Below are 13,869 nucleotides of genomic sequence, written 5' to 3' on the forward strand. Positions count from 1 at the left end.
TGCCAGCTGAGGGGGAGAACATCACTGACCTTGATAGACCAATGGTCCGAATCAGTAGAAGGCAGCTTAATTTATGTATATGGGGTTCTTTTCTCATTGCACCCTCAAAGGAACAACACGCCTCCCTGCCTGGTGTGAGCATCCAGCAACAAATCATGGCATACAGGGCTGCCAACTCCAGCCTGGGAAAGATTTGGGGGCTTTGTCTTCGGAGGGATTTCACCTCGAATCTATGGCATGCCATTGAACCTGCCTGCTGAAACGGCCATTTTCCCCAGGAGAAATAATTCGTCATCTGAAGATCACTTGTAATTCCGGGGGAACTCCAGGCCCCACCTGGAGGCTGGCAATCCAAGCATCTTAGTATCCTCCAGTTACTCCATGCATTTTCCCTGCAAGCTGCGGCCGCTCCCCACCTGCCCTCTTCCTTTGGCCAGCCTTCCTCAAGGGCCTACCCCACACTGGTTTCCCCGACGCCCCCCCCCCCGCTTGCCTGCCAGCCAGCCAAACTCCAGACTTGCCCCCATCCCACTACCATGCCCCTAGAGCCGCCACTGCACTTTCCGTACCTCTCTCCGGTTCTCTTTTTCACAGTGTTTTTTCCTACTTCCGGGGTCCTTTCACTCCCATACACTAAGGTCCCTTAACCTGTTTCCTGTAAGGTCAACCATGCTGGTGCCTGACAAAAAAAATCACATAAACATGCTTCTGTTGGGTTGCCGTTCGATGGTCTCCATGGTCACCACTCCATATAAAAGAGACATGAAGATTTTCGGGTTTATCTCAAGGGGCCGTGCTTCAGAAATTTTAATTTCTTTTTCAGGCAACGCATTAGACCTCTCTTCTTTATGACAGCAGCGCATGCGTACCACTCACTCGTTGGCGCGGCTAGTTCTTCCAGAGTGCACCGGCAGCCGGCCAGTTTGTGAGAACGCGAGGCGCATGCGCTGTACGGCGTTTGCCCTGGCAATGCAGGGCATCTTGAGGCTCTGGGCTCTGCGCATGCGTCTTCATACAAGAGTCGTGCGTCCAGATTGACACTCTCTGGCCCCCGACTTGCAATAATGGCATAACGGAACGAATTTCAACAGATGAAGTTTTGGGTCCCGATCATGGAGAAAAGCTGGAAATAAACTTCCTGTACACAACGGGAGCTTTACCCGTTGAAGAATTACCTAATCTTCCCTTATAGAGGCCAAACAAGGAAAGACAATCGGATTAATATACAAGCAAGATGTCTCAATCCGTTTTCTCTGCCATGGTCAGACCCACATTCTCCCTGCCTTCGGTTGAAACAATATGGGGGGAAAGGAAAGTTTCCAGCTCCGAGATGGGAAATTCCTGGAGATTTGAGGGTGAAATCCAGGGAGGGACCTCAGCAGGGTATACTGCCGCACAGTCCACCCTCCAAACCAGCCATTTTTCTCCTAATTAAACGGATCTCTGTAGATCATTTGTGATTCCAGATCTCCAGGTACCACCTAGAGGCTGGCAACTGTAGCAGGCAAGAACATATGAATATAAGAGAAGCCATGCTGGATCAGGCCAATGGCCCATCCAGTCCAACACTCTTGTGTCACACAGCGGCCAAAAAACCCAGGTGCCATCAGGTGGTCCATCAGTGGGGCCAGGACACTAGAAGCCTTCCCACTGTTCCCACACACACACACATGCTGAATAGTTAGAGCAGGGGTGGCCAAACTGCAGCTTGGGAGCCACATGTGGCTCTTTCACACATATTGTGTGGCTCTCCAAGCCCCCACCACCCCATTGGCTGGCTTGGAGAAGGTATTTGTCTCTTCAAATAACTTCTCAAAGTCAAGCCAGCTGGCAGCTTGAAGAATGCATTTAAAGTTAAAGTTGCTTTCTTTCCACCTCTCCCTCGCCCCATCTATTTGCTTTCCTTCCTTCCTTGCAGCTCTCAAGCATCTGACGTTTATTCGATGTGTCTGCCCCAGACAGAGTTCCGTTGCTAAAAGCAGCAAGCAAGCTTACAGGGTGTGGGGGGGAGAGCTATTTTATAGACACACATTGCACAATTGGACAAACAAGATTGCACTCTGAAAACTAAAATTGAGGGCAGCTGCCTATCTTAACCTCTAGATACTTTAAAGCAAGCTTTGAAGTAGGAAATCCACAGTACTGTCTGAGGCTTGTGAAGATGAGGGTACAGCCCCAGAGTATGGAATGTTGCATTAAAGCTGCAGTCGTATGCACACTTCCTTTGCACACTCTTGGCACTCGACTTGATTTGCTTCCTGGGAAATATAGATAAGGAACAACAATGAGAATATAAGGGAACAGAGCCCTCTGCTACTAGAACTGTGGCTGTGCGCCTTTCAGCAGCTCCCGCCAGATGAAAATGAGCACACACACACAAGAGGGAGGGAATAATTCATTCTGTATTATGAGGCAACTGGGAATTGTGCCAGGACAGCACTGGTGATTTGCATATCTATGCTTAATTGCACAATACCTGCCGTTTAACATGTCAAGTGCTCACCTTGATACCTAGACGTCCCTGTGTAAACTGAAATTTCCGAGAGACCAGCTGGCTTGAGCCAATGCACAGTGCAAGATCCACCTATAGCAGAGAATCCAGCAGTAGTCTGGTGTAGAGAGCCAGTTTGGTGTAGCGGTTAAGTGCATGGACTCTTATCTGGGAGAATCAGGTTTGATTCCCCACTCCTCCACTTGCAGCTGCTGGAATGGCCTTGGGTCAGCCATAGCTCCCGTAGTAGTTGTCCTTGAAAGGGCAGCTGCTCTAAGAGCTCTCTCAGCCCCATCTACCTCACAGGGTGTCTTGTTGTGTGGTGGTGGGGAAGGTAAAGGAGACTGTGACCGCTCTGAGATTCAGAGTGGAGGGCAGAATATAAATCCAGTATCTTCATCTTCTTCTGGGACGGAACACTACAAGCACAAAAGCCCCTTTATACTGAACCAGGCCATAGATCCATTACGGTCATTTGAAGTAGAACAAAATAGGAGTCAAGTGGCACCTTTAAGACCAACTTAGTTTTATTCAGAACGTAATCTTTCGTGTGCTAAGCACACTTCATCAGACGAGGACTCCGGTACGGTGAGCAAAGCCACACATAGCTGGTAGTCAGTGGCTCAGAATGCAAACTGAAGGGTTGTCATAAAGCTGCAGTACTGCAGTCCTAAGCTCTGCTCATGACCTGAGTTCGATCCCCAGTGGAAGCTAGGTTTTCAGGTAGCTGGCTCAAGGTTGACTCAGCCTTCCAAGGTCAGTAAAATTAGTACCCAGCTTGCTGGGGGGAAAGCACAGATGACTGGGGAAGGCAATGGCAAACCACCCCGTTAGAAGTCTGCCGTGAAAACGTTGTGAAAGCAACATCACCCCAGAGTCAGAAATGACTGGTGCTTGCACAGGGGACCTTTCCATATAGAGGAGGGTGTGGAATTGTTTTCTGTGGCCCCTGAAGTTAGGACCGCCAGAAGGTAGGACCAGTGGGTTGGAATTAAATCAGAAAGGTTTCTGGCTCAACATTAGGAACTTCCTGACAGAGCAGTTCCTCAGTGGAACAGGCTTCCTCGGGAGGTGGTGGGCTCTCCTTCCTTGGAGGTTTCTAAACAGAGGCTATATGGCCGTCTGACAGCAATGCTGATCCTGTGAACTTAGGGATAGGTATCTGTGAGTTTCCTGCATTGTGCAGGGGGTTGGACTAGATGACCCAGGAGTCTCCTTCCGACTCTGATTCTACTCAGACTGGCAGTGACTCTCCAGTGTCTCAGGTTGTGGACTTTCATGTCACCCACTTTGTGTGTGCGTAAAGTACAGTCAAATCCCAGGCGACGTATAGTGACCCCAGCAAGGGGCTTTCAAGTGAGCGGCAGAGGTGGCTGGCCATGGCCTTCCTCTGCAGAGCTTTCCTTGGCGGCCTCTTTTCCAAGTATCGACCCTGCTTAGCTTCTGAGACCTGACGAGATCGCACTACAGATGCCACGCCACCTTTCCTCTCCCTCACCTGCTCCCTGGCCTTTTTAAACTGGAGATGCTGGAGACTGAGCCTGGTACCTTCTGGTTGCAGAGCAAAGGCTCTTCCACTGAGCCACAGCCCCCATTCCCCCCCAAAGCCCAGAACAAAATTATCCCCAGTACGAATCCAGGTCAATTGCCATGGAAAGGGCCAATCAGCACCTCCCCCCACTAAAATAAAGTCTATAGAAGGGGGGGGGGCAACGGTAGCTCTCCAGATGTTTTTTGCCTACAACTCCCATCGGCCCCAGCCATTGGCCATGCTGGCTGGGGCTGATGGGAGTTGCAGGCAAAAAACATCAAGAAAGCTACCGTTGGCCACCCCTGGTCTATAGCACAGCAGGCAGACAGACAGCTTTGATGGACAGCTTTAGAAGCCTTTCCAGCCAGTTTGGTGTAGTGGTGAAGTGCGGGTTTGATTCCCCCCTCCTCCACTTGCAGCTGTTGGAATGGCCGTGGGTCGGCCATAGCTCTCGTAGTTGTCCCTGAAAGGGCAGCTGCTGTGAGAGCCCCACCCACCTCACAGGGTGTCTGTTGTGGGGGGAAAAGATATAGGTGATTGTAAGCCGCTCTGAGTCTCTGATTCAGAGAGAAGGGCGGGGTATAAATCTGCAGTTGTCTTCTTTCCTTTCCTAGGCACATTGCTGAGCTTCTGTGCGACGAATCGTCTTCATCCAAACCAAACCTGTTTTTCGTAAGCTTGGCCACCTGCAAGCTGTCCCCCCTCCCCGCCCCCGCCCCATCAGGAATACAGAGAAATTGGCACAAGTGAGGAGTCGCACGTACAGAATCGCTTTTATTAAGACAAATCTCCTGGCTACCATGGAGACCGTTAATAGTCATGATTGATACTGATTGGATGCCGTCTCTAAAAGCTGCTCCCTAGAAAGGGCCAACACACACACACGCACGCACACAGACAAACAGAACATAGCTCCGATTCTGCACGGGGGGGGGGCGGGCGCCCCGGCCCGGGTACCAAGCGGGATGACGGTCAGGCTGGGCACCCAAGTAGGGAAGGAGCGATCTAAGAGTAAAAGGGCAACGGGCGTGAGGAGTGGGGGGAGAACCGGGCTTTGTGCTCAGGACGAGAGCTCCCGATCCATCCCCTTCCCCCCTCCCTTGGAACAGACCTGTATTTAAGTCTTGCCCAGTTCCAGTAGTGAGAACGGAAGCTAAAAGGCCAGTGGGGCTCGTACTCCCAACACAAGAGACCCAGCGTGAGGGTTCCCCCTTGGTAATAATACCAAGGCCCCAAAGGCGCTAGATTTGGAGGGTTCCCCCCTCCATGTGTGGAGGGGAGAGGCAGCACCCCTCTTCCCTATGGGTGAGGCAAATGGCTTCCATGGCTGCTGCCCCCATCCGGCAGAGGGGGGGGCGCACACAGAAGGGATTGTTCCGAGCAGTGAGACGTGCTCCGTTCCCCTCCCTGCTGGCAAAAAAACTTATTTGTTTTAAAATACAGAGAAGAAAACCTTAAAAAAGGAACTAAAGATTAAAAAGGGAGGGAGGGTCAGGGTTTCTGATTCACTTCTTAAAGAGTCCTAGCCAGAGCAATCCCTTCGGCGGGTGCCACGCATTAGACAACAGGGCGGGGGGGTGGGAAGAAGGGTGGGCGATCTACAGCTCTCCCCGCGCGTGGCGCATGTAGTGCTCGTGTAGTTCCGACACCAGCCCAAACTCCCCCGGGCACTCGGTGCAGTGGTACGGTCCGTCGGCCCCCTCCGCGTCGTTGTCATGCTGGCCGTTGGCCTCCCTCGGGGCGGGGGAGGGAGGGCGCTTGTGGCGGGGTGGGGCCGGGGGGCTGCGGCGCCAGCCGTGTTCGCAGTGGTGGGCCTCCAGCGAGGCGGGAGAGGCGAAGCCCAGGCCACACTCGGCGCAGATGTAGTGGAAAGCTCCGCCTCGCCCGGGAGGCAGAGCCGTTCGCCCTTCCCGGCTCTCGGGGTTGCCGGAAAGGGCCAGGGGCGGCTTGGAGGAAGAGGAAGAGGAGGAGCCGCTGTGCGGCCGCTTTCGACCCACGTGGTAGCTGCGGTGCACCTTCAGGGCTCGGGAGGTGCCGAAGCCGCGCCCGCACTCGGGGCATTCGTGCCACTCGGGGCTGGGCGCCTGCGAAGAGCTCAGCCGGTCTTGCCCGATCTCACCAACTTCGTCCACCGGCTCCCCTATGGCTCCTTGCAATTCCTTGCTTTGAGGGCCTAGTGAGACAGCCAGAGGGGAAAAACACAGTGAAGCGAGACCTGGCCACGACCCACCCAGCAGCCCCTGAGGGACAGCTCAGGCAGCCCACAACAACCCCAAGGCACATCATCATCATCATCATTATCTATCTATCTATCTATCTATCTATCTATCTATCTATCTATCTATCTATCTATCTATCTATCTATCTATCTATCTATCTATCTATCTATCTATCTATCTATCATTAGGGTTTGTAGAATCTTTCGGGCTCAAGTGCCATGTTCTACTGGAGAAAGTTTTCCTTCCAGACATTTCGTTCTCAGCTGCGGAGAACATCCTCAGTGGCATTGCAGCCGGAGCAGGCGCTCTGACCTTCTTGGCTGCAACGCCACTGAGGATGTTCTCCGCAGCTGAGAACAAAACGTCTGGAAGGAAAACTTTCTCCAGTAGAACACGGCACTTGAGCCCGAAAGATTCTACAAACCCTAATGATGTTACCAGCCGTGAAAACTTGAAATCTTTGATATCTATCTATCTATCTATCTATCTATCTATCTATCTATCTATCTATCTATCTATCTATCTATCTATCTATCTATCTATCTATCATCTATCTATCTTCTGCCCATTCCCCCATGTGGGGGCTCACATCAAAATAGTAACAAAAGCACAATAAAACTACAATAACTTCATAACAGAGCCAGTTTGGTGTAGTGGTGAAGTGTGCAGACTCTTAGCTGGGAGAACCGGGTTTGATTCCCACTCCTCCACTTGCAGCTGCTGGAATGGCCTTGGGTCAGCCATAGCTCTGGCAGAGGTTGTCCTTGAAAGGGCAGCTGCTGTGAGAGCCCCACCCACCTCACAGGGTGTCTGTTGTGGGGGGAGAAGATATAGGAGATTGTAAGCCGCTCTTAGTCTCTGATTCAGAGAGAGGAGCGGGGTATAAATCTGCAATTATTCGTCTTCTAATAAAACCAATTTCAACCTTTAGTAAAGTGCAACAAGATGGTCCAGCAGGATGATATAACAGAATAATATAGCAAGACGGTACTACAGAATGGCAGATTGGTACTACAGACTAACACAAAAATAGTACATGGCAATTTGAAAATGCCAAAAGTTGCCAGTTTGGTGACTTACGGTGACCCTATGAATTAATGACCTCCCGGACGTTTTATCGTTAACAGCCTTGCTCTGAGAGCCGGTTTGATGTAGTGGTTAACTGTGCAGACTCTTAGCTGGAGAACCGGATTTGATTCCCCGCTCCTCCACTTGCAGCTGCTGGAAGGGCCTTGGGTTAGACAAAGCTCTTGCAGAGTTGTCCCTGCAAGCTCTCAACCCCACCCACCTCACAGGGTGTCTGTTGTAGGGGAGGAAGATAAAGGAGATTGTAAGCCGCTTTGAGACTCTGATTCAGGGAGAAGGGTGGGGTATAAAACTGCAGTCGTCGTCTTCTTCTTACAGACTGAGATCTATGGCTTCATTTATTGAGTCCATCCATCTCCCAATAGGTCTCCTTTTCGTGCCATTTTCAACTTTCCCTAGCATGACTGTCTTTCCCAGTTACTCTTGTATTCTCATGTGACCAAAGTACCATAACCTCAGTTTGCTCATTTTAGTTTCTACAAAGAAGATATTGGATTTATACCCCACCCTCCACTCTTAATCTCAGAATCTCCTTTATCTTCCTCCCCCAAACAGACACCCTGTGAGGTGGGTGGGGCTGAGAGAGCTCTGACAGAAGCTGCCCTTTCAAGGACAGCTCTGCGAGAGCTTTGGCTGACCCGAGGCCATTCCAGCAGGTGCAAGTGGAGGAGTGGGGAATCAAACCCGGTTCTCCCAGATAAGTGTCCGTGCGCTTAACCACTACACCAAATTGGTTCTGTTGACTGGATCTAGACTCCTTTACTTAGGAGCAAGGGGTGGGGAGCAGGATTCCATCACTTGGATAGTCCCGAACAGGGATGGAATTCTAGCAGGAGCTCCTTTGCATATTAGGCCACACACCCCTGATGTAGCCAATCCTCCAAGAGCTTACAAGGCTCTTTTTTGTAAGCTCTTGGAGGATTGGCTACATTAGGGGTGTGTGGCCTAATATGCAAAGGAGCTCCTGCTAGAATTCTGCCCCTGGTCCTGAAGCTGCTTTCTACCTTGGAGACACCACCTTCCAATCCGGAAGCCCTGCCACTTAATTTTCAAGCGTGGGACTGGAAATGCAAGGCAAGATGCTCTCTTTGTGACTGCGGCCATTTTTCCAGCCAGAGAGCTGAACTGCCGGCCTTGCGTCAAGGTTCTCCGCCGAGCCCTCATTCAAATTAACTCCCCGAATCCAACTGAAAAATTTCCTCTCTATCAAACAGCCTTTAGCTCCCTGGGCTTCAGCTGCTCTGCCTCTGGCTAGGCCTGTTCAAATCCCGGTACCTGGATAGCCATTCGCAGACGGAGTTGGGGGGCCGCTGTCTCCAGACGATACAGAGGTTGCTTCGGACTCATCCTCTTCTTGCATGGTGGAGACACCTGGAAGAATCAGAGCGTGACTGGCCAAGCTTATCCCTGGACATCTGTTGCCTACTTAACCCATGAATACATACATACGGGGCGGAATTCTAGCAGGAGCTCTTTTGCCTATTAGGCCACACACCCCTGATGTAGCTAATCCTTGTGGAGCTTACAGTAGGCCCCGTACTAAGAGCCCTGTAAGGTCCAGGAGGATTGGCTACCTCGGGGGGGGGGGTGTGGCCTAATATGCAAAGGCACTCCTGCTAGAATTCCACCCCTGCATACGTACACGCACACAAACACACAGAAACACCTCAGAGACCAATAGTTTATACTCCCAAAATCTGGGTGGTCTCTAAAGAGCTGCTGAATTTGAATCGAGTGCTTCCCCTGCAGGCCAACCGCGGCTACCCTCTGAAACTCAGAAAACAAAAAATCCTGATCACATTTATATGCCGGATACTGTATGTCCGTCCTCCATACGAACTTTTCTGGATGCCTTCAATTCTTAAAGGCTCTCATGCCCTTCAAAGTACCTGTTTATTCATAGAGTACCTCCAAAATCTTCAAGGATTTAATTTTCGATCTGGAGGCTTTGAGATTCAGAAAGCTGCAGTTTGCTATTGAAGCAGGTTTGCCAACCCACATCTTCCATGTGGGTTGGCAAATGGGATATTAATCTAAATAAAGAAGGAGCCAGTGCCAGGGAACATCCCTTTAACCCATTCAGCTTCAGAACCCCTTCTAAGAGAGAGTGAACACAGACCCAGGTTCAGGGCTTTTTTTTTTGTAGCAGGAACTCCTTTGCAAATTAAGCCACACACCCCATGATGTAGCCAATCCTACGAGAGCTTACAGGGCTCTTCTTCCAGGGCCTGCTGTAAGCTCTTGGAGGATTGCTTGCATTAGAGAGCTGTGGCCTAATATGCAAAGGTACAGATGACAAGTTGAGACCAAGAGGCCAGATGGTGAGCTGTGGTTTTAATCCAGGGCTCCACACATCTCCCACACACTTTACAGATCACCGTGCAGTCTTAAGGACTACAAACTTGAGTTTCCTTTGAAGGAGGAAAAAGTTCAAACAAAGCTTCTCAGCACTCTGAACTCAGTACCGAATAGCACTTTTTCTGTCCTCAGACGGAACTGAGAAATGTACATCAGCTTCCTCGAAGCTCATAATATTACACATTTAGCGATTTTTAGCTTAAGCCACCCAAAAGTCTCACAAAAGTCATTCGGTCCTGAGCTTTGGCGAGTCTCCAAAGGAACATTGCCCCTCTGTTGTTGGATGGCAACTGAAATGCCTTTCTTCTTGCTATAATATTTGTGTGCAGAGATGGGATTTCTGATGGGTTAGACCAGGGGTGGCCAAACTTGCTTAACATAAGAGCAACATAAAATAAACACCAAATGTTTGAGAGCTGCAAGACAAAGGGAGGGAGGGAGACAGAGGGAGAGATGGAGAGAAAGTAACTTTAACTTTAAATGCCTTCTTCAAGCCAGCCAACCGGGAGGTGGGGGCTTCGAGAGCCACACCATGTGTGTGAAAGAGCCACATGTAGCTCCCGAGTTTGCCCACCCCTGGATTAGACAATGTGGCATAGTGTCTAAGGCTTTTAGGTTTTATGTAGGAAGAAAAAAATTATTCAAAGAACCTTCCATATCTCTGCTCAGCTGTGAAGCTTCATCTTTTCTCAACCAAACCTACCTCAAAAGGTTCTTGCTGCTGCACAGATTTTTTTTAAAAAATTACATAATGCCAAACGTGCCATGGATATGAGTAAAGCAAAGACTTTTTTGGTCATTAAGAAAGCCAAGGGGAGTGGGGTCACACATCCACGGGACACCAAGTGAATGTCTTTAAATATGAGGTAACTAATGCTGTCTTAACAGCCCCGTGGCGCAGAGTGTTAAAGCTGCAGTACTGCAGTCCTAAGCTCTGCTCACGACCTGAGTTCGATCCCCGGCGGAAGCTGGGTTCAGGTAGCCGGCTCGAGGTTGACTCAGCCTTCCATCCTTCCGAGGTCAGTAAAAAGAGTCCCCAGCTTGCTGGGGGGGAAGCGTAGATGACTAGGGAAGGCAATGGCAAACCACCTCGTAAAAAGTCTGCCCAGAGTCAGAAACGACGGGTATTTGCACAGGGGACCTTTCCTTTTCCAACTTTTCACTTGCATGGCCCAGGCTAGCCTGATCTCATCAGCTTTCGGAGCACAAGGAGCTGCACCCTGTGTCAACCAGGCCCATTTCGCTCACCTAGATTAGTATGACCTAGTTTGAATGGCGGCAGCCCCGCCTGCAACTCCCAGAAAGAACACTCCCATCCTCTGTGGCCACAGTTCACAGGTGTTGGGAAAGAAGTGAGTCCCGGAGTTGCAGCACATGCAGCAGAAGCGAACAATAGTCCAAAATGCTAGGCTTCAGGGCAGACCCCACAGAAACAATGGGGCAAATCAGCTTCCCTGGTTTTTTTAGCAGAAAAAAGCAGCTTACAGTTGAGAACTGGAGAATCAACAGCTGATCTAACTCAAGTCTGTTCTGAGCTCCGTCTACAGACGGGTATTGTGGAAAGATCTGCTAGCTCACATGGAAGCATGATGTAAGATGGCAGGAGCCAATAGACAGAGAGCCCCCAAGAGAGTGGAACCAACCCCACTACGAAAACCAAGGGATGCTCGGGGCCCTGCAGTGTGGTGAATAACGGCCCGGCCGGAGGAGGCATTTATCAAGCTACCTGTCTCTTTCTCCGCAACACAGCTCCCCCTAGTGCCCAGGTGAAGCAAGCGCAGGACCTGCCAAAGTTAACGGTGACACAATCTGGAGATGCTGTCATCCGGACTAGGCACCAGTTATTCTCACAGGCAAATCCACCTCCCAATTTTTGCACGCCTGCGGATTTGGAACCTGACTGAGAAAACTACTTGGGAGGACAAATGCATCCCTTCAACAGGTATTGTCCTTCCTTGAATATATTTTAGGCACTTCCCTGGGACGTTTCCCGGGGGGAACTGAAATCAGGTCAGGCAGCCCCAGGTCTCTTTCTCCTGACTCCTCTCTGACCTTTATGGGGCCTACTGGTAGGAGGAAAGGGAACTCAGGCAGCCCTCCCCACCTCCCACTCTGCTGGCTACACCTTGCTCACCGGCCAAGGTCCCCTCCTCCTCCTCGCCAATGAGCTCCCAACTTCCACAAGCTTCGGAACTTCAGACATGACCAATGTTCCCTCTGCAAAGTCTTCTGAGCAAAAATTCTACTTTGTGAGCTAGTGGCATTAAAGTTGTGAGCTACTGCATAAATGATTGTGCTCTGGGGTCATCCTTCCTGAGCTAAGACCAAAATGAGTGAGCTGGAGGCTCAAAATCTGTGAGGTAGGCTCACGCTTACACTGCTCAGAGGGAACACTGGACATGACCCCCCAATGCCCAACCTGCAAGAGGAAGGATCAAGACCGTTCAGCTGATTGCCTCCCAACCCTGTACTCCTGAAATGCTCTCCGTGGAGGGACGGGACGCTGCAAAGGGTGCAAGAAGAGGCCAGAAAAGATGCGAAGAAGGATCCTGACCCACAATGCATTAGGGCAGACATTATATGGCCCAATCCCAGAATGCTCTGGGGAAACTGTGGCTGCCACCCAAGTGCCCACCATGCACTGCCCCCGGTATGGGCTGCAGAGTATTCCATCCCATAATGTTCTGTAGCTGCCTGAACCACAAAATTAGGGGGGGACCTGACTCCCACAATGCACTGCGGCTACTGGTGGGGGCAACGGACCACGGGGAGAGCATACTAGGGGTAAACCCTGCTCCCACAATGCATTGCGCGCCCCAGCACTCACCGGTTCCTCCGGATTTGGGGAGGGGCAGCCCGGTCCCCGTCTACCCCCCAGGACCCTAGCTGCGCAGGCGCAGACGGAGAAAGGAGGCGGGGTTCGCTCGGGCAATGTTGATTCCTTGCGCGTGCGCTCGAGGACGGGGCGAAAACAACAGCCAGCGGGTCTGCGCATGGGCGGGCGAAGGAGCAAGCGGCTCGGACGTTCGGGCGCATGCTTGCCAACCGACGGCCCGTGGAGCGGTTCTGCGCGTGCTCAGTGGGAAAGTAATGGCAAAGCGTGGCCGGCAGAGTGCTGGCAGATGGTTCTGCGCGTGCGTTGATGGATGCACTGCAGGACGCGGGGATAGGAGGGGGGCTAGTAGTGCCTCTTTGTAGCGCGTTGTTTACTCGTTGTTTACTCGGAAGTAACTCATGCTTTATTCCAAGGGGGCTTGCTCCTAAGTAAATATGAACGGGATTGCAGCCTTTATTCTCAAGCCCTATCCGTTCCAAGCAGAAACAAGATAAATCAGACTCAAAAACTGGAAATATCAGGCAACGGCCAGAGGCTTGCAAAAACAACGCTTTTGAGATAGAGGGACCAAATTTTCAGCATAGTATCCAGTGCCTCTCCCCAAAATACCCTCCCAGTATAAAAAAGATTGGACCAAGGGGTCCAATTCTATAAGCCCCCAAAGAAGGTGCCCCTGTCCTCCATTATTTCCAAGGGAGGGAAGGCATTTCAAAGGTGTGCGGTCCCCTTAAATGTGATGGCCAGAACTCCCTTCGGAGTTCAATCGTGCTTGCCGCACCCTGGCTCTACCCCCAAAGTCTCCTGGCTCTACCCCCAAAGTCTCCTGGCTCCACCCCCAACGTCTCAAGATATTTCTTGAATTGGACTTGGCAACCCTAGGCACAGCCGCCGTCGTAGCACGGGAGCATTCTAGCGGGGCTGCTTGCCTAGAAGCTGCTTGCAACGGGGCAGGCGAGCCGCTCTCCGGCACTGGCTGGGCATTGCTAGGGGAGAGATCTGGCCAGTAGGGGGCGCGGCGATTGATGCGGGGGAGAAGGAATCGAGCACTGCCGCCAAGCGGCCGGCAGAGGGAGCTCGAGGGTTAGCTTGGATGTGGGCAGCTAGAAAAGGCCGCTTTGGGCGATGGGGAGTTTTGCTGGCGGCGCTTTGGGGAGTTGCGCGGTGCAATGAGGCATGGGCCAGATGTGGCCGCTGGGGGCTCACGATGATGCATTCCCACACGCTGGATCTAGCTGGAACGGCTCTGGCAGGCAGGAGGAGTGTGCTGAGCGGGAGAAACCAGGATCATCTCTTTGCAGCCAAGAAAGCTGGACAGGAACCTGGCTTTGCCTTTGATTTTCTCCTTCAG

At 51.4% G+C, this 13,869-nt stretch overlaps 1 protein-coding gene across 1 annotated transcript; it reads right to left on the bottom strand.

Annotated features, from left to right (window-relative positions):
* Positions 1-4,776: 4,776 nt before the first annotated feature.
* On the bottom strand, positions 4,777-12,613 carry LOC132586027 (zinc finger protein 629-like). The gene is made up of 3 exons (XM_060257945.1): positions 12,513-12,613; positions 8,603-8,698; positions 4,777-6,195 (listed from the first exon to the last, which is right to left on the bottom strand). Exons 2-3 carry the CDS (start codon positions 8,685-8,687, stop codon positions 5,621-5,623), a joined length of 660 nt encoding a protein of 219 aa, XP_060113928.1. The 5' UTR covers positions 8,688-8,698; positions 12,513-12,613; the 3' UTR covers positions 4,777-5,620.
* Between the last annotated feature and the right edge of the window lie 1,256 nt (positions 12,614-13,869).

The sequence above is a fragment of the Heteronotia binoei genome, chromosome 17 (assembly GCF_032191835.1).
Source record: "Heteronotia binoei isolate CCM8104 ecotype False Entrance Well chromosome 17, APGP_CSIRO_Hbin_v1, whole genome shotgun sequence".
Lineage (NCBI taxonomy): Eukaryota > Metazoa > Chordata > Lepidosauria > Squamata > Gekkonidae > Heteronotia > Heteronotia binoei.